At 43.7% G+C, this 19368-nt stretch overlaps 2 protein-coding genes across 3 annotated transcripts in view; one reads left to right on the top strand and one right to left on the bottom strand.

Annotated features, from left to right (window-relative positions):
* WBP4 (WW domain binding protein 4) overlaps nucleotides 1-17487 on the bottom strand; it is a 35886-nt gene extending 18399 nt beyond the window's left edge. The window contains exons 1-6 of the mRNA XM_032776933.2: nucleotides 17408-17487; nucleotides 7891-7963; nucleotides 5937-5999; nucleotides 5705-5828; nucleotides 4766-4936; nucleotides 3738-3793 (exon numbers count right to left, since the gene is read on the bottom strand). Of these exons, the coding sequence (XP_032632824.1) occupies nucleotides 3738-3793; nucleotides 4766-4936; nucleotides 5705-5828; nucleotides 5937-5999; nucleotides 7891-7963; nucleotides 17408-17409 (489 nt within the window). The 5' untranslated portion in view covers nucleotides 17410-17487. The remainder of the gene's footprint in view (nucleotides 1-3737; nucleotides 3794-4765; nucleotides 4937-5704; nucleotides 5829-5936; nucleotides 6000-7890; nucleotides 7964-17407) is intronic.
* Nucleotides 17488-17566: 79 nt separating this feature from the next.
* ELF1 (E74 like ETS transcription factor 1) overlaps nucleotides 17567-19368 on the top strand; it is a 143934-nt gene continuing 142132 nt past the window's right edge. For both annotated transcript variants that reach the window (XM_032776931.2, XM_032776926.2), the window contains exon 1: nucleotides 17567-17636. The gene's annotated coding sequence lies outside the window, so the exon portion shown is untranslated. The remainder of the gene's footprint in view (nucleotides 17637-19368) is intronic.

Below are 19368 nucleotides of genomic sequence, written 5' to 3'. Positions count from 1 at the left end.
AGATTTAAAGTTTTGTGAGGGTTTGAGAAAAATAACTTGAACAAAACCTACTCCAAACTGAAAACAAAAATAAGTTGTCTTCCTTCCTTCCAACACAGTGCTAAGCAACAATGGCTGAAGATTGAAACTTGACATGAACATAGGGTATGGCTACACTTGAAACTTCAAAGCGCTGCCTTTGAAGTGCGAGTGTGGTTGCAGCTCTCCCAGCTCCCAGCGAGTGTGCTTGCAGCTCTCCCAGCGCTGCAGGTACTCCACATCCTCTACGGGTGTAGCTTGCAGCACTGGGAGCCGTGCTCCCAGCGCTGTGGCACTCTTTACACTGAGGCTTTACAGCGCTGTATCTTGCAGTACTCAGGGGGTTGTTTTCTTCACACCCTGAGTGCGAAACTTTCAGCGCTGTAAAGCGCCAGTGTAGCCATGGCCATAGTCCTCACTGAGGACTAAGGCATTTCCTTATTTGGAAAATATATTAATTTTCACACTACATTAATAACAAAGTCGTGACTGTTTAAGAAGTGCATACTGGACATGAACCTTTGAAATTTCCCTTAAGCTGCACGCAGATCTAGCCCACAACGTTATTTTTACATTAATGTATGTGGGATTATAATTAATCACATACACAACAGTCTTGACGTCATGCAATGCTAGACTGCATTTTTTTAAAAAGTCAAGAAAATCAAAAATTAAGATTCGCTTTGCAACATTTTTGATACTATATATAGCAGGGGTCGGCAACCTTCAGCACATGACCCATCAGGGTAATCCGCTGATGGGCCACGAGGGGGGGCAGTGCCTGTGGACGGTCAACGTAAACAAACTGTCTCGTGGCCTGTCAGCGGATTACCCTGATGGGCCACGTGCCAAAGGCTGTCGACCTTGCTATATAGAAATCTTTGTATATTTGCTGGTGAAATGAAATCAGTTGATTCAGAAAAGAAAAACAACCCCTTGTGAACACATTTTCTCAAGGTTTTGTTCTTGCAGTTTTACAGTGTATTAGTTTAAATAAGAGGAAACAAAAGAAAAATTGCTTAGCATAACTAGAAAGCAGACAACAAAAAACAGCCTGTGGCGCAACTTGGCCATTTCTATTATAGCACAATCTATTAGGGCTATGCGATGCATTCTGGGCATGATCCAGCAGATCACTTAAGCAGATGCTTAACTTTAAGCATGGTATGACCCAAGAACCCCTTAATGCCAACTGTCAGGGGCGTTACAGGAATATCTTGATTCTGGTATGTACACTTTGGTTCACCAAAGAATATCAATCTTGAATGACGGCCGGAGTCACACTGGTGAACAGGGCGAAACTTCCATCTTGCGCCCCCCCCCCCGCGCACCCTCCCTGAGCGGCCCCCCCATCGGTAGCTCCCCACCCCAACCCTGAGGTACCCCCCGCCCCAGCTCATTCCTGCCCTGCCTCCTCCTCGAGGACGCCGTGGCCGCTTCCCTTCTCCCGCCTCCCAGGCTTGCAGCGCCGAAACTGATTGGCGCCGCAAGCCTGGGAGGCGGGAGAAGTGAAGTGGCCACGGCATGCTCGGGGAGGAGGTGGGGCAGGGGTGAGTTGGGGTGGGGAGTTCCCCTGCATGCTGCCCCCCCGCCTTACTTGCTGCAGGCGGCCCTCCCCGCGCTCCCCTGCCCCAGCTCCCTCTGCCTAAATGCCGGTGGCGACCGGGGCGGCCAAAGATCTGTCTGCTGTGGTCACTGCCGAAGAAAATGGTGCCCCCCAAATGCCAGTGCCCTAGGCGACTGCCTAGGTCGCCTAAATGGTTGCACTGGCCCTGACTGTGGAATTTATGTACGGATATTATGTAAGGAGTTATACATACAGACTTCACACAAACAAAAGACTTCTGTAACTAACACACATGCCCACAAAATATGTTTTTGAAGACTGTAGCAAGGCATTATTCACCAGCAGAGGTGACAATCAGGTTGTCCGACAGCCAGGAGGTAAGATATGTTTATCTCTCTGTTGGGATGTAAATTAAGTATTCCACACTAACACAATGGATGTCCACTTACATACAAAGTTAAATGTTATCAAAGAGATGTGAAGTCAACAGGGAAGCAGCACACAGGAAAAACAAGCCACATGTACCACCATGAACTTTGGAGGTATATGTAGAAGGGAAAGAAGACACCCCCTCATCCTGCCCATCAGAAGTTAACGGACAGCATGTTTGCATTCAAGAAAACAAAATCACAACCAGCCTTTGTGGAAAACACTGCAGACTGGGTGAGACAAAACTTCTTTAGATAGGAGGTTAACCTGAAGAAGGAAGAAGAGCTCTGTGTAGCCTGAAAGCTTGTCTCTCTCTCTCTCTCATCACCAGAAGTCGGTCCAATAAAAGATATTACCTCATCCACCTTGTCTCTCTCTACATCTATCAGCATTTATATAGCTCTTACCACTGTAGTAGCTAAACTTCAATACACAGCACTGGTTTATTACTCCACCCTGTAAGTTTGTGTGAGGTCTAAGAAGAAAGTAAACTTTCTGAAGTTTAGCTACTACAGTTTTAGGAGATATATAAATGCTGATGGACATACAGAGAGACAAGGTGGGTGAAGTAATATCTTTTATCGGACCAACTTCTGTTGGTGAAAGAGAGACAAGCTTTCGAGCTACACAAAGCTCTTCTTTCTTCAGGAAGTTAACCTTCTGCTGGCTGTAAAGCAAGAAGAATCCCTGAACCTAATTAGTAATCCAGCATAGATACAACATGGGGAAGGCACCATTGCTTTTAGCATTTTCCTACTTCGTTTGCTTATGGTTGCAATCTTAACACACATTATTTATTATTAGTTTTTCCATTTAATTTCCTCAGTGTAGTTTAAACAAGAAAATAACAATTCTGCAGCATTTTGCACAACTCCATAAATTGCAACACTACATTAAACATGCTGAAACCTTAACTCTAAAATCAGGGAGCTGAATTAAAAACACAACTGTGCAACTATATAGCTGCAAGAAACACATATATGCAGCACTGTGGAGTTCCACAAATACTGCACTACATAGTTGCATAGGATTTACTGCAATTAATGTTTCCAAAAACGAATAGACGTTATTTAATCTGCATAAAAGAAACAAGCAAAATTTTAAATTGCTTATAGGTGGAATTGCTCAGGCAAACTTAATTCTGGCATTTCTTAACTTTTGAGTGCTTGACTTTGCAACATTAACATTCTTTTAACATAGTTTTTGAGTGCGTGTACACACACACACAAACTCTGCACGTATACCCTACAAATAATGTTTCCTAAATGAGAACTAGCCACATGTAAAAAGTTTAAAACATTAGTCATTTCCAAGCAAAAGAATCTTATGAATTATTTTAAAATGTGAACATATAATTTTTTTTCCTGTGTTGACTAATTTGCAAAAGGCAGAACAGGATTTGCTTGATTTTTTCCAGAAAGATTCAGCTTTTTTGGCTGAAACACAGCATCAAATGTTTGACTCCAAAAGAATAATTTTTAAAAAGTTATCTGCAACTGAAAACAGGAGTTGGTAATGAAAGCTGAGTTTTAACGTTAACTGTAGGTTTCACAGCTCTATGTATTCAAGCTACAATATATTTTTCTAAGATCCACAAAATGTAGATTGTTTGAATTCAATATTGTGAATAATACATGTATGAGAGATAAGTCAATTAGGGAGCAAAAAGTTTTGTAAAGAAAGCCATAAGAACAAAGAAATAGTACAAATAACATTTGATTACCATTTGTGAGTTTCGAGAGTTGTCTTGAAATCCTTCAGGTTTCTCCCACTGTGATTCTTTAATCAAGAACATATTTCATTTATCATTTATGAAACCATTTCAATTTTTACTATCAACCATTATGACAAATAGTTGACTAGAACATATTGCACTTGTGTATGCTCACCCATGCATGACTAATATATGTATTACACATTTAAAAAGAAATCACACTGGGTCAGACTGTGATCCCCTTACTCCACTGAAGTAACTGAGACTAAGTGTGGAGTAAGGATATGACAATCTGGCCTACTACGACTTGTAAATGTCTATTGCATTATAGTTGATATACAGTTGTAGTACATTTAAAATATCTTCTTATAGGACAATCAGCCAGGAGAGATTGAGAAACACAAGACTTTCATGGTTTGGAAGTTAAGAAGGACTGAGAATTACACCAATGTCAGTGCCTAAGAGAAACCGTGTGTAATATACCCATCTAATCATAATATAGGACCCCTTCAGTGCTCCACAGCAAACACATTCATTAAGGCCCTATCAACACATTGTGTTCCTGACCCCAAAAAAGGTGATCAGTTTAATCATGTCCAGGTAAACAAGAAACCCAGTAATCATAGTCTAATCTCATTATCTCATTTACCCTAAGATACTATTGGTACTCAAATAATTACCCATTTTATACTTGAGTCCTGATAAAGTGGATTCTGATTGCCCTTTTTTGGGTAGGGGGTGGAGAGGGGATTGCCCTTCTGTGTATTTAAATATAATCTTTGTAGGGAGTCAAGAACTTCAAGGAATGTTCATGAGTTCTCCTGTTATTTACTGATTAATAAAAGATCAACAAGGCCCATCTTAAGCTCTGGAGACTCTCAGATAATTATAAAAGTCACGAATTTATAATATATAATTGTCCACATACTAATAATCATCTTATCAACACAGATAGTGGACGGCTAGCAAAGTGTATGGTGCCCTGCTTTGTTCAGAAGGAATAACTAGATCAGTATTTGTTCCTTGCCATTATTTACCTCCGGTTACAGTATTGTAGTAATACATGTAACCCTCAGGGGAAAGTCCTTGCACCCATTCCTTTGTTTCATCTGATGGCGCTTCTGAGGTGACTTTTCTCTTTTTTTTCTTTTCCTTCTTTTCTTTCTTTTCCTCTGGTTTACTTTGTGTTAAACTGGGACCTATAGCATCTTAAAGAAAACACCCCCCACATTTTTCAGAGTTATAATCAGAATTTACTTATTGGGCATTCCTCATACAGGCAACAGCAAATATCAACTTAGTCCAAAGTAGTTTCTTCTTTCATGATATACTATATATCAAAAGCTTTTCTAGTATAACACTATACTATTATGAATCAGCCTGAGAATCACCAGGAGAAACAAGCTGAAAAATTTAAATTCAAGGATTACCTCAGAGCTATTGAGCATGGAGTCAACAGAAGCTAGAAACCAGAAGAGTTATGGAGGAGACAGTCTCCATGGAGGGTTCAGACTAACAGGACTAATTTAAAAAATGGTGGTTTACCCTCATGATAACAGAACAAAAGCACAAAATGGGAGGAGATTAAAAGAAGAAAAAAGGACTCAGTTAAGGGATGGATGCAAGCTCAACTATTAGCTATGCACTTGTCTCTATTGGGAAAATTGGGACCCATAATTAATGACTGGTGCAGCTCCACCAATAACTGTAATAATAGAAACTGTACAGTAGATAGTGCTTAGGCGCTTTTTCTGCCACCTGAAGTGTACTGAGGGTTAGAAGACATGACGGTAAAAACCCTGCTTACACAATTTAACAGCTTCTACCATTGCTAACACTGTGGCAAATTATCTGTCCCATTTTTGCCAATGTAAACACAATTCTGCAGTTTCTGCAAAACTAATACAAAAGAAAGTCTTGTTCCATATTATCTCTATTGCTGCCTTTAAGCCTCTTCTGGCAGCTACAGGAACTACCTGACTTAACTCCAAGCCTTTTCAGATCCTCTTGATATGCTTTCAGTGCAGCTTCCTCCATTGCTGCAAATTCCTTTGACATTTTTTCTTCTTCTTTTGCCTTTTCCATACTTTTCTTTTTAATCTACAATTTAAAAAAGGGGAGTGGGGGTAGAGAAGAAATAGACCAAAGTCATAAATAAAAGAGATAAAAAGTTAAATGTTTAGAGAAAAAAGGAAAAATTCAATTTACCTCACTAATTTTCTTTGCCACATTTTCCTTATGGTTCTTCCCCCTTTCATGAAATTCAATGCTCTTAAAGAGAAAAAAAGTAAATTAAAATATGACAAAATAATTTGCAGGAAATTATTTTCCTTTGGTAAACTACAAATATATACCTAGACAAGAAGAAAAACTTAGTTAAGCTGGAGTTAAGACTGAATGTACCTAACAATAACATAGATGAAAATTGTTATGAAAAAATCCAACCATTAGAAACTTAGGAAATACAAAGTAAAGTTTATACATAAAAGAAATCCAGCAGTAGAAAGAATGGAAATGAAGTTATATTCTGAAAAACGGCATGGTGAAGTTTTATATTGACTGGGTCTCAGTGACATCAGATGGTTTGTATGGGGTTTTAATTTAAAAAATATATATATTAAACAAATGAAAGAGCAGGGACCCCTGTGTGGTTTGGGAGTTTGCATGGTCCATGGTTCTGTAGCTCCCTTCTATGCCCCCAGGATTCATATCTCAATTTCCACTCCCCGTTACCTTCCAAGTCTATAGGACTTACCATAGACCTCAGTGCATCAGTAGGAACTTATGGGCCTCATGAAGACATATTAAGATCCACTGAGCTCTTGAGGACTTTAAAAACTCTTCAGTTAAGCAAATTTGAGACTGGGAGCAGAAATCAAGGTATGTAACTAGGAGATCGGGCGGACTGGGAGGAGGATGTGGATAATTTAAGAGACAATTGGAGAGCCTCTAAACCAAAAAGGCTGCCAGATAGAGTAGGGGAAACAGAAACCTGAAGAGCTTAGGAGTCCTGCAGAAGCACTAAGGGAGGTGTGGTAAGAAAGCTGTGGGGAGTTTAGGAGCTTTTGGGGTTGTAGGAATCACCTCCTAATCCAGGTGCTAGTGTACTTGCCAACAAACAAGGCTCAAAGGTACTTCTGGAGGCCTGGTGTACCAACATGGTAAATGGTGCATGCTCAAAGTGATAATTTGGTCTTAAGTGCTTAGAGCACAAACTTTAGAAGGTCTGCAGGAGTGAAGCAACACTACTGTGCTCTTGTGGATTCTGTTGACATTCTAAGGTCCACAACAGGTCCTGTAGACTTTAGAAGATCTGCACAGAGACAAAGCTTCAAGACAATGATGGGTATTTACCTGGGTGATTTTTACTGCACCAAGAAAAACTAGTTAGTCCCAGTTCAAGACATTTTCTGTTTTAAAAACTGTTTCATTGATGCATACCACATCACACTTCATTTTAGTTATATATTCAAAGTATCAAATTCAATAAGGAAGTAGATGTGGATATTAATTTAGGGTTGTACAAATAAAAAGTAAAACTGCAGTAAGGGTAATACTAATATATGTAATAAAATATTGAACTTTGGAATGTCTGTATACATTTTGGTTCAGTATTTTCTCTAGGAAATTATACGTCATGACTCATATTTTTTGATATATACTGCAAAACCATTACCATATTGGTAAATATTTTTCGGTCATTTTCATTAGTATATTCTAAGAACAATTTTATTTTTCCCAGTTAAACTGGATTTACACTGGTATTTACCAGTGCCCTGTCCAGGCTAGTTTTTCACAGGAAATGGCCAACCGTGCTTCAAGGTGGAGCAAAATTCAAAATTATGGAGCCTGAGAAAATGGAACTTGATTCTTCAGACCTTTTACTCATGAATAAGGAATGCAGGATCATGCCTTAGGACTCCAGTCTTGGACTGAGGTCCACAGAAGTACAGGAGATTCTTAATGCAGGATCCAGGTCTTAATTTGCAAGTCTTTTTCCCCCTAGTTTTATAGCTAACATGGCTTACAAAGGCATATTTAAAACAAATAAACACTAGGCAAACATTACTTTACATGTCAGTAAACAATATTAAAAAAATATTTAAAAGCATATAATTGATATTCTAGTACTAGTAATATTAAACTAACTAGACCAACATACAGGCTTGTTGTCTGCTATCCAGCACTTGCAGTAACCACAGAATTTCTTTGGCTGTGATTTCCAGTAATCAGCCCTAAACATAAACAAAAAATAAATAAATTAGAAAAAAATTTAGGTAGATTTATGCATAATCAGAAACAAAATAACCAAAGTAAAAAGTTCTGAAACAGAGAGCATCAGAAACCAAGTCCAGCCTTGCCATGGTGCTTGGTTGTGCTGTAAAGGATTTCTTCTGCACAAGTTTTTGTGGACAGTTTAGAGTGCCTATTCTAGTCCAAAAACAATATTTATTAATGACTTTGACTGTTTCACAAAATAGATCAGAAGTTCTCAACTTAGGGATTGTGCCCAAGCTGTTACCTGTGGCTTTGCAAAAATTTCCATAGACCCAAAGACTTCACTTACAAGAAAAATTATGTTTTTGGTGCTTCTGTAGTCAGATAACCTTCCAAATATTAACAGCTGCAGTAGTTAGGCTTATTGAACATGTAACACTGGGGAAAGCAGAATTCATGATATCTGCAATAAAAATGTACACTTGGATATTTTTAAACTATCAACATAACATAAATACATACTTCAGCTATATAGCACAATGAATTTAAATAAAAAATGTAGTGCTATACTATTTTGTGGAGAGGGAAAGATATATTTTTGGACAACTCAAAACTGTGCAAAGGATTCTGGAACAGGTATGGAATAGATTCTAGGTTATGTCCCAAAATGTATTAGGCCAAAGACTGGAAAATTTGAAATAGGCAATTAAAGAGCAGGTCCACAGCACCTCTTGGAGCTTCTCTCTTGGTTGAGAAGTTGTTCCTGAACTATCTCTAATTCTTTTAACAAATGGAAAGTGAATCCCCACGATAACCCCTGGTTAACTTTTGAGAGGCAGAGGAACAGTTTCACTTTTAAGGCTGTAGTTTTCGAAGCGAATGAGTATTAATAGCACTGTTAAAGGACTACATATTCATAAAACTTCAAGTAGTATATCATGTGGGTCTCTCTATCTGCTAAAAAAGAAAACACAGAAAAATCAAAAAAAGTGCTAAAGTCACCAAAAGTCAAGAAATGGAAGAGGTGAGGTTCCTAAACTATTAACTCTGCTACATTACCCATATGTATATTCTATTCTTGTTTTCCTTAATAAATGCGTCATTTAGTACGTTACTCCATTCTGCCATTACATCCCGTAGGAGTCACTGGGCTCTGCACACGCACTGGAGCCTGTGCGAGCAAATTTAAGGATTGGACTGTGGCCTACAGCGGAAATCTTGGCTTCACTGAAGTCAAACAGAAAATTCCTATTGTCCTCAATGGAGCCAAGATTTCATCCCATGTTGTTAAATGTATAACAAACATAAAGGATGTGGATGTGCAATACTGCAGACTTTAATCCTATTACATTTCATGTGTGATTTTAACTGTGAAAACTATGGCTCCAACCCTCCGAAGACTTATACACATGCTCAATTTTATGCACTGAGTAGTCCCACTACGAGACTATTTAAAGGGGTAGAGTCCCTGCTCACCAAGCTAATTTCATGTCGCTTAAAGGAAACAGATTGTCACCAGAGACAATCCTCCATGTAAGGAGAATCTCCACCATCTCCGTGGAACACTAGAACCCTTCCCCCATTTGGAATATAGACGCTCCCTGATTTATGCAAGTGTTCCGTTCCAGAACGCATTGCGTAAGTAGATTTTGCGTAAGTCGGGGACCTATACTCGACAATTACGCAAAAAAAAACCCCCCCAAAACAAAACCCCCCCCCCACTTACAGAACTTTTTCCATAAGTGCGGGTTTGCATAAGTCAGGTTTGTATAACCTGGGGAGCGTCTGTAACAGCAAGAAGGGGTGTGTCAAAAGTCCTGCAAGGGACAGGCCAGGGATGGTGAAGTGAGGCTCCATTATGCCTAATATTCCATTGGCAAAAGGTTGCTTAAGCCTGGTCTATTGTGATTTTTTTTAATCGATATAGTAAACCAGGGGTTGACAACCTCTGGCACGTGGCTCGCCAGGGTAAGCACCCTGGTGGGCTGGGCCAGTTTGTTTACCTACTGCGTCAGCAGGTTCGGCCAATCATGGCTCCTACTGGTCGCAGTTCGCCGTCCCAGGTCAATGGGGGCTGTGAGAAGCGGCAGAAGCCAAGGGATGTGCTGGCTGCGGCTTACCGCAGCCCCTATTAGCCCCAGTGGGAGCTGCGATCGGCCAAACCGGCCAACGCGGCAGGTAAATAAACTGCCCTGGCCCGCCAGGGTCCTTATCCTGGCGAGCCACATGCCAGAGGTTGCCGACCCCTGTACTACACTGATACATGCATGAGTATGGATGCAGTTATATTAGTGAAGAGCACCTTTATACAGATATAACTGTGTCCACAGTAGTGGGATCATGCCACTGTAACTATACTGGTATAGTTAAAGCAGTACAACTTTCTAGTGTAGACTAGGCCTAAGGCACCAGAATCAGGGAACTATGAGCAGCTCCCTCAGAAACATGCCTCTGCACTGTACCTGTGCTATGCTTGCTACAAGCCCCTGGTGCATAAAGTTATGCACATGCTTAGCTGTTTGTGGGATTGGGGCATAAATTTGTTAAGCACTGTGCATATTTACCAAGTGTTAAGTTGTTTACATGAAGACAAGTTTATTCTCTTTTTAAAATATGCTACATTAAAAAATTATCATATATCAAAGGTAACTGGATATATGTTAAAATAATACTTGAAACAGAAATGGTCAATATAGTAAAGAAAGATGTCAATTAGGCATCTGTTCTGGGATAAGCTCTCACAGTTCTTTGATATAACAGATGGACTAGCATGACAAACATATGCAGAGATAGCTCTCTCACTGACTAACAAAAGTACGCATTGCTAAACTGCTGATAACATACTGAGTTTTCCAGGTCCCAAATCCTTTTAACCAGGGGTTCTCAGAAAAAAAAAAAAAAAAAAGTTGGTGGCCAACTCTTGCTGGTGGCTGCTCTGACAATTTTTCCTAGAATACTTAATTAACTTCAGAAAAATCACATAAATATGCACATATCCATGTCCAAAGCATTATAATTTATTTATGTAGGGTTTTTTGCAGACTCAGTAATCAAAATAGCATACAGTTATTTCTATTCCTAACTGGATCTAAACAGAATAAAATCACAAATAAGGTGCTTTGCACATTGTCATGTTCTTGTCTTTTTTCTTATTGTTTCTTTTGCCTTTTTGGGAGGGGAGTTGCTTTTCTTTTTTTAAGACTTGTTAGCTAGTAAGTCTGCTGTGGAAACTGATAATAACAAGCATACAAATATCACTTTTCACAGCACACTTACTCAGTCCCAGCAAGCCCAGGGACAAATTTAGCCCTGGATGGGGAAGTGGTTATAGAGGCACTAGGGTGATGGGGCACTGGGGGAGACAGCACGGGCCAGGGGTAATTGGGGAGAGGGAGCTCAGGGCCAGAGCCCAAAGCCCTTTGCCCAGGGGATGGGGCCTGGGGATGGAGCCCAAAGCCCCATGGGTGGAGCCTGCCACCCACCACCCCAGGGCTGAAGCCCATTCCCACCACACAAGGGAAGGTGGGGAACACACACCGGTTGTCTGCTCCTCCAGCTTTTCTGTCTCCAGAGACAGCCAGGACCCAACCACTGCTGGTAGCCCCAGGGGAGTGGCCGCTGCTTTGCCCCTTCCCCAGCATCACCACCCAGGAGGCTGTGGCTTCTAGAAAAGCCCCTTGTGACCACAGGCAGCCACAATACCCGCATTTGAGAAACATTCCTTTAAACAATACAACAGAGTGGGATATGTCTGCACCAAATTGAATACTCCATTTTGTCATGTAACTTCCATTTTGTATTATAACCTTCATTTTTTGCTATGTGCTGAACAGGTTTGATCCTGCCCAAGGCAAGGCGATTATGATGAATTCCTGACAGCCACCCTGCACAGGAAAGGTGTTTGATGCCTTGTTGAAGAACTATGACTGAGAAGCCAATACAGAGCTACCTACGGTCATGAATGGTCTCCCAATCGTCTAGCCCCAAGGATAATGTTTTTTGTACATGGCTTGTACATCTGCAGTTTCTCAGTCTGGGCACATGACACAAGAGACTGTATTTGGGGGGTGGATTTCTCAGAGGTGGGTTCAGCCCATTGGAAGCAGGATGTGTGGGACAGAAAAGCAGGAGGTGGGTCTCTGCCCAGCCTGAAACACTGAGAAACCTCAGACTCACAGAAGGGATAAGAGTGAGACCAAACCAGTGGAGGGTTTGTCTCAGAATTTTTGTTATTTTGCAGAGGTCTGTAACTCTCTGTGTCTTTTAAGATTAAAGTGACTGTGGTTAAGAAATTCCTTTGCTAAGCCTGTGTTCCTTACTTTCCTGTCACATTGCCTCCGAAGGGGTGGAACTAGAAGCCCGAGTGACCCCAGCCAAGATGGAACTCTGTGTAAGTGACCGGGTAGAGGCAAGGGAGGTAAGAGGCACTGTTTTCAGGGGTTTTGGTGGTTGGACTGTAGATAAGATAGTTTGTGATCATGTAATTAAAAGCTGTATCATAATGCACACATAAAATGGCGAGTTAAAGTTGCACAAGCAATCTTTATTTCAGCATTTCCTAACTTTTCAGCACTTGATTTTGCAATCTGAATGTTCTTTTATCATTTTGCGGGGGATATAATTATTTATACAGTGTCAAATTACTGCTTTGCAATCCTGTTTAAAGACAAGTTTCTTGCCCCAAATGCCTGTACAGTCTAAGGCTCCATTTCTTCAAAGATGCATGCATGAGTTTATCTTTAAGCATGTGAGTAGTTCCACTGAACTGAATAGTTATTCTGGAATAGCTCCCCATGTGGATACTCTTCCAGAAAAAAGTAATTTTAATTGCATAATAATCAGTGTGCTTCCAAAGTGATGGCCAATCTCCCTGGAGGGGCACATCTAGGACAGGCCATCCCATTCCTGCAGGAAAGAGCCCTGGTGGAGTGTGACATGTCTGTGCCCAGCAGTGGCATTGATGGAGGCTCTCACAGGGTACAGCAGAGTGCAGGACTGAAGACGGCAGGGGGCACAGGGCTCCAGGCCTAGAGTTTGGCACAGTGGATGTAGGGAGCCATGAGCTAGGGTGAGGGCAGCAAGTGAAGTAGAGGCTTGCAATCCAGCCAAGACCTGATGGGACTACCCAACTACAATGTTCGAGTTGTGTCAGATATAAAAACAGCTTGATGGGCTCAGATTTGGACTGGCTGTGGTCTAGTCAGGATTGGATTGGGCTTTAAAATTAGGGTGGAACAGTAGAACCCAGTAGGGAACGAGTTCTCCTGGTACTGTGAATAGGGGTCCAGGTCAATGGCCACAACTGCCCACCCCAGGGAAGGCTTTCACAGCATCTTCACCCAATAACTGCTCCTCAAAATGGCAGAGGAAGCATAGTCTTGGGACCTGCAGGCAAGGGCACGGGCCAAAAATCAAGCTCTGAGTCAATGGGAACACTTACATTGTAGGATTTCACCTACTGTGTGCTAGTCTAACCTTGAAATTTTTCTCTCATTTCAAAGCTAATAGATGTATGTATCCTGAATTTTCAGCTGAGGTGACAACACAGGTTTACCTGCTCAAGATGCTAAAACTAGGAAGCACCAATCGAGCTTTATGTGATATTTATCCCAACTTGCCTAATTTCTTTAACAGAAATAATTCTAAATTCACAGTGCTATTTGACTAAAGATTACCCAGCCTTTTTCCTGGGAAAAGATATGAACATTGTATCACTGTTATCAAAAACCTGCACACAGTCCTGCAACTGTCCTGCAAAAGAGAGAGGGCTGATGGTAGAGCCTTTTCTGTAAACAACAGGTCAGGAACAAGCTCTCCCATTCCCAACCCTGTCCAAAATGACCCTGGATCTGTTGGTCTTCAGGCATGCTGCAAGATGCAACAATTTATGTGGGCTGTGGCAGAGGGTGGGATTTGATGAGGGTTATAACTGCATAGGAAAGGGGAGTTTTGTGTTTTGCTGTGGGCTGATTGTCAGTGGATAAGGTGCTATCTAATTTTATTTCTTAGCTGTAATTTGTTTCCATTCAATATTCCCCTCTTCCCTCCTTTTATTACCGTATAATTCCAAAGAAATAAAATAACACAGGCACCTATTATAGATTATCAGAGTTGGAAGGGACCTCAGGAAGTCATCTAGTCCAATCCCCTGCTCCAAGGGGGAACCAATCCCCAGACTGATTTTTACCCCAGATCCCTAAATAGCCCCCTCAAGGACTGAACTCACAACCCTGGGTTTAGCAGCCCAATGCTCAAACCATTGTGCTATCCCTCCTCCCCCCAAAGGTCATTGAGTCCAGTCTCCTGCCTTTACTAACAGGACCAAGTACTGATTTTGCCCCAGATCCCTAAGTGACCCCCCTCAACAGCTAAACTCACAGCCCTAGGTTTAGCAGGCCAATGCTCAAACCACTGAGCTATTCCTCCCCCTGATCCTGCACGGGAATTTCCATAGGAGGATGTATGTGCTCATACAAATCTGGGCTGGTGCAAGGTCTATCTGTGTGGATTAGGGCCTTGGATTGTCAATTATTTAAAAAATCAGTTTTTCTATTATGTGAAACAATATAAACATCTACAGCAGTACATAAGAGTAAATTCACAACTGGATCAGTGCAGTCATATCCTTGCACACACGTGGAGCTCCACTGAAGTCACTAAGTCTCTGTGGTGGCACAGGGATTCCACTGTGTAGACTGAGCTACAGGATCTGCCCTGCTTCTCGAACAAACTAAAAATAAAAACAGTGCACAATGGTTGGGGAACTGTGCAATAACAATGCTAGCAATAATTACAGTTAGGGGTGGTCTACACTAAAGCTGTAAAGTCGACCTAAATTATGCTACTTCATTTACATTACGTTATGTAATGGAAGTCAACATAACTTAGGTCGACTTACAGCAGTGTCTACATTGTGCTGTGTCAACAGGAGATGCTCTCCTGCATATTTACCTTAAGCTTCTCAGGGAGCTGTAGTACAAATTCGATGAGAGAGTGCTCTGACATCAACTTAGCAGGTCTTCACCAGACCAGCTAAATGGACACTGCTGCATGGACTGCAGCAGTGCCAATTTAGTCGTAAGTATAGACATGTCCTTAATCACCGTTGTAGCTAGAATAGTTGATACTAATGTGGACAGGGCCCAGGTTACACCATCTGATACTCATTTCCTGCAATATGGTACTGAATTAAATTTTAGTATCTTTGGAGTCCATTATATTAAATGCAAAGATATGTATTATTGCGGGCCTGTGTGATCAAAGGACTGAACTATGTAGATTGGCTGAACTGCATGTGAACCTAACCTTTTGAAGCTATGCCTTGAGGAAAAAAACACTATATGCTGATTACCTATTCATCAAGACTGGAGATGAAAGGCCCAAACTACATAAAGACTAGGCTGATTTACCCAGTTTGTGCATGTGAAGGATTGATTCCTACCTGAGCACTTGTGTAGTGGGGGTAGAGTGATTTTGGTAAGCTTATTAGCATGCACATAGGTTCTTTTATTGTTTATGTTTTCTGTGTAATGTGATCACTTTAAGAATAAATTAGCCTGCTTAGAATGAGATGTGTGGTAACTTATAATGGGCAATTATACTTTTAATAGCCTCTGGAGAGAGAGAGTAAGGCCAGAATCTGTGCTTTTTTAGCCATTCAGGTTTGCTGGGAATAACAATGTTAGCAGGGAACCATGCAGCCTGCAAAAAACTCCAATTTCAAGTTTCAGAGTAGCAGCCGTGTTAGTCTGTATCCATAAAAAGAACAGGAGTACTTGTGGCATAAGCTTTTGTGGTCATCTTAATTAATTAGCCTCTTAGAGCTGGTATGGCATCTTTTCTGTATGTGCCAAACCTGCCGACACAGCAGGTAAACAAACTGGCCCGGCACGCCAGGGTGCTTACCCTGGTGAGCCATGTACCAGAGATTGCCGACCCCTGATTTAGAGTCTTTTTTTCCCTTTTATTGTATGATAAGGTTGCCACAGTTCAGAGCAACTGTACCGGTAGTCCTGCTCCATGGTCCAGCAAGTGAAGCCATACTTGGCTCCCAGCTCCTCCATCATCCCCTCACTCAGGCAGAAACCTGCATCTCCCTCTCTTGAAATTGGAGTACTTGTGGCACCTTAGAGACTAACAAACTTATTTGAGCATAAGCTTTCGTGGGCTACAGCCCACTTCATAGGATGCATAGAATGGAACACATAAGAAGAGTGTGTATATATATATACATCTTTTATATGTATATATATACATCTTTTATATGAGTACATATATGGCATCTTTTCTCTGTGTGTGTGTGTGTGTGTGTGTATATACTGTCCCAGATCAATGGGGGTGGCGGGAAGCCTATGCCGCTTCCCACTGCCCCCATTGGCCTGGGATGGCGAACTGCAGCCAGTGGGAGCCACGACTGGCTAACCCTGCCGACACAGCAGGTAAACAAACTGGCCAGTCCCACCAGGGTGCTTATCCTGGCTAGCCGCGTGCCAGAGATTGCCGATCCCTGCTCTAAACCAAGTATTTGTCTGTTTCAGGTTGCATGAACAATTCATTTGTGAAATCCTAGGAGGTAGTGGAAATCATACAAAAGCACTGTTATTGCTGAGTGAAATAAATAACACTGCATTTAAGTATATTTAGCAAATAATGCAAATTGCAGAAACATAAAGGAAGGAGATTAAAGGGACACTAGAACAAATCTTATTCACCTGACTCACATGGACTACTTAACTCATTATTAAATCGATTAAGGCCAAAACTTAAATATTGTAAGAAAAATGTAACAGCTAAAATTAAATATTGCTGTTTCCAATCATATAAAAGAGTATTAAATCTATGTATCTATATTGATTTCTTCAACACCTACTGTATCTAGAACCATAAGCACTCAAGGAGTCCTGTTTCAGGGAATGAAATGTAAACGGCTCCTCTGCAGTGTTTACCACCCAACGATTGCAGCACAAGAAAGTCAAGTTCACAAGAAACAGAAAGTGAAGCTGTCCAGGTTTCTTTCCACAGACTAAAACAAGAGTCACAGACAAAAAACAAACAGCACCAAGTGGGGGAGACGTGAATCAGGTTTGTCGAATCCTCGCTGTTAATCACGTAGGGTGTTGTTAGTGGCACTGATGAGGGATTTAATTTGAAGCAGTGATGGTTTTAAGCACAGAGGCTCCTCTCCTACCCGGGCTAGGGAGAGGAGTGCACTGTGGAAGGGGTGATTCCCTGTTGGGAGCTGGCGGCTCCCCAGCGGGGCACGTGCACGGCCGGGAAACCTCCAGCAGAGTGTATGCTGAGGCTGGCAGCCCCCTGCCCTGCACTGGGGGGAGCTGGCTGCGGGGTGTGCATGGAGAGCACGATCCGTTCCACTCACTGCACACGGCGGGGGAGAGGCTCCCTGCTCCCCCGCGTACGCACCTAGGGGCAGGGGGTTGGGATGGCCCTTCACGGACACTCACATCGCCGCTGCTCTGCTCCGGGTGCAGCCGCCGCTCCCAGCCCCGCGCGCCGGGCCCTTTCGAACGCCCCGAGCTGCTACGCTCAGCGGAGGCACAGTCTGGCCAGTCACAGGGTCTGGAGCTACGGGCGCCGAGCAGGCTCAAGCCGCGCTCCCCGCCCCACCCCCCGCGAGAGTCAGTCATCAGCGCTCCGCGGGGAGCCGCTGAGCAAGGGAGCCACGGCGACTCGGTGAGTGACTCGCACGCGCTACAGGTGGCGCTTAACGCCCCTTCCCCTCGTGCCAACACTCGCTGCGCACCTGGGGGGAGGCGGAAGGCGCGGGGCAGCCTCGTCGGAACTTCAGCGCCGGGGGGGGGGCGCTGCCCCCCAGGGGCTGGCAGGGCGGTGGGACCGGGAGCTGCGCTCGCCCCGTGGCGCACGGAGTCCCGCTGCGGGGCTGGGAACGCGCCTGGGCTCTGTCCGCGGCGTGGGGGTGAGGCGGGGCGAATGACACCAGGAACATGGACGAGAGCGCCTGGCTCCGGCTAGTCCCGGCTGTACGTGAGGCGCCCGCAGCCCGGCCAGGGCGCGGCGCAGCGACCCACGCGGCTGCGCCAAGTGTCCGTGGAGTTTGAGCCTCGTGTGTTTGGTAACTGTCCCTGCTCCCGGTCCCTCCAATCGGCCCCCTCAGCCGGCCGCCCCAGCTCCACTTTTCCCCAGGCTGCCCCCGACCTCGCGGCTTCCCCGTGTTCCCGTCACCAGATCCCCTCGCTCCCTGTCACCAGACCCCGCTGTGTGCGCACCCCCACGTCCCTCACCAGAAATCCCCCGTTCTTCCCCCTCTCAGCACGTCCCCCCGCTTCCCCTCTCATCGGCTCCCTCGTTCCCTGGCTCCCCCCACGGTAAACCTCCCTCCCTGTATTGCCCCTCATCAGGGGCAATAAGGGAGGCTGCACAAACTGCACAGGCAAAGCAGCCAGGGGCAACAGAGCTGCACACAGCCTCCCTTAGGCTGCCCCTCACCAGATCCTGCCCTCAGGCTCTCCCTCTTCACCAGACCCCCCTACTCCACACTTTTCTTCATCAGACCCTGAACTGCCCCCAGTCACCAGACCCAAACCCCTTGGCTCCCCCATGCCCCTGCTCATCAGAATTGCTCACTAGACCCTCTGTGCCCCCTGGGGCTCTGCCTTCCCTTCCCCTGATCCTCTGTGCCCCCGGGGCTCTGCCCTCCGTTCCCCTGATCCTCTGTCCCCCACTGGGGCTCTGCTCTGCCCTCATCTGACCTGACCCTCTGTGCCTTCCCAGGTTGCTTTCTCCCCTATACCAGATTCTCTCCCCCCATCTTGCCCCTCACCAAGACTCCTTTCCCTAACCCCCCATGGCAGCTGTCCTGGTTTAGGTTGGCTTTCTGGACTGGCATTGGTGTTAGGGGGACTGGGACAGTTTCAGGTGGCTGCTTTGCCTGTGCAGTGTGTGCAGCTCTGTAGAGTTACATACACTCGCACCGGTGCACTCAGCACTATTTGGTCTTGTCCTGTAATAAAGGGCTACAGGCTGGGCTCAGAGAAATAGAAGATGTGCTTGCCCCATGTGTTTGCCAGACAGTGTGTGTGTTTGTACTCACTTCAGCAGCAGCAGGCTGTTGCTGCCTCTTTCTAAATACATCTACATGTCAGCCCCAGATTGGCTGTTTCTGCATCTGGACCTGATGATGTTTATCACTTAATAACTATGACTCTTAGGCATTGAGTTGGCTGGGAATCATCTTAAACATGGCGCAGATAATCATCTTTATTTGTATATTGAAGTAGTAGATCAGAGTAAGTTTAAAGGTCTTAACACTCCCCTCCTTGTGGCCCCCATACTACTGGAGCCTGGGTCCCCCCACTCCCAGGTTATTGGTTTTCTTTCTTTCTACAAAATCCAAGTGTTTGGGTAATGGGGGTGGTAATCACAACTGACAGCTTTTGCTATAGTC

Source organism: Chelonoidis abingdonii, chromosome 1 (assembly GCF_003597395.2).
Source record: "Chelonoidis abingdonii isolate Lonesome George chromosome 1, CheloAbing_2.0, whole genome shotgun sequence".
In the NCBI taxonomy this organism is placed as follows: domain Eukaryota; kingdom Metazoa; phylum Chordata; order Testudines; family Testudinidae; genus Chelonoidis; species Chelonoidis abingdonii.
Note: the sequence above shows the minus strand (reverse complement) of the source record. Positions and strands in the feature narration are given on the sequence as shown.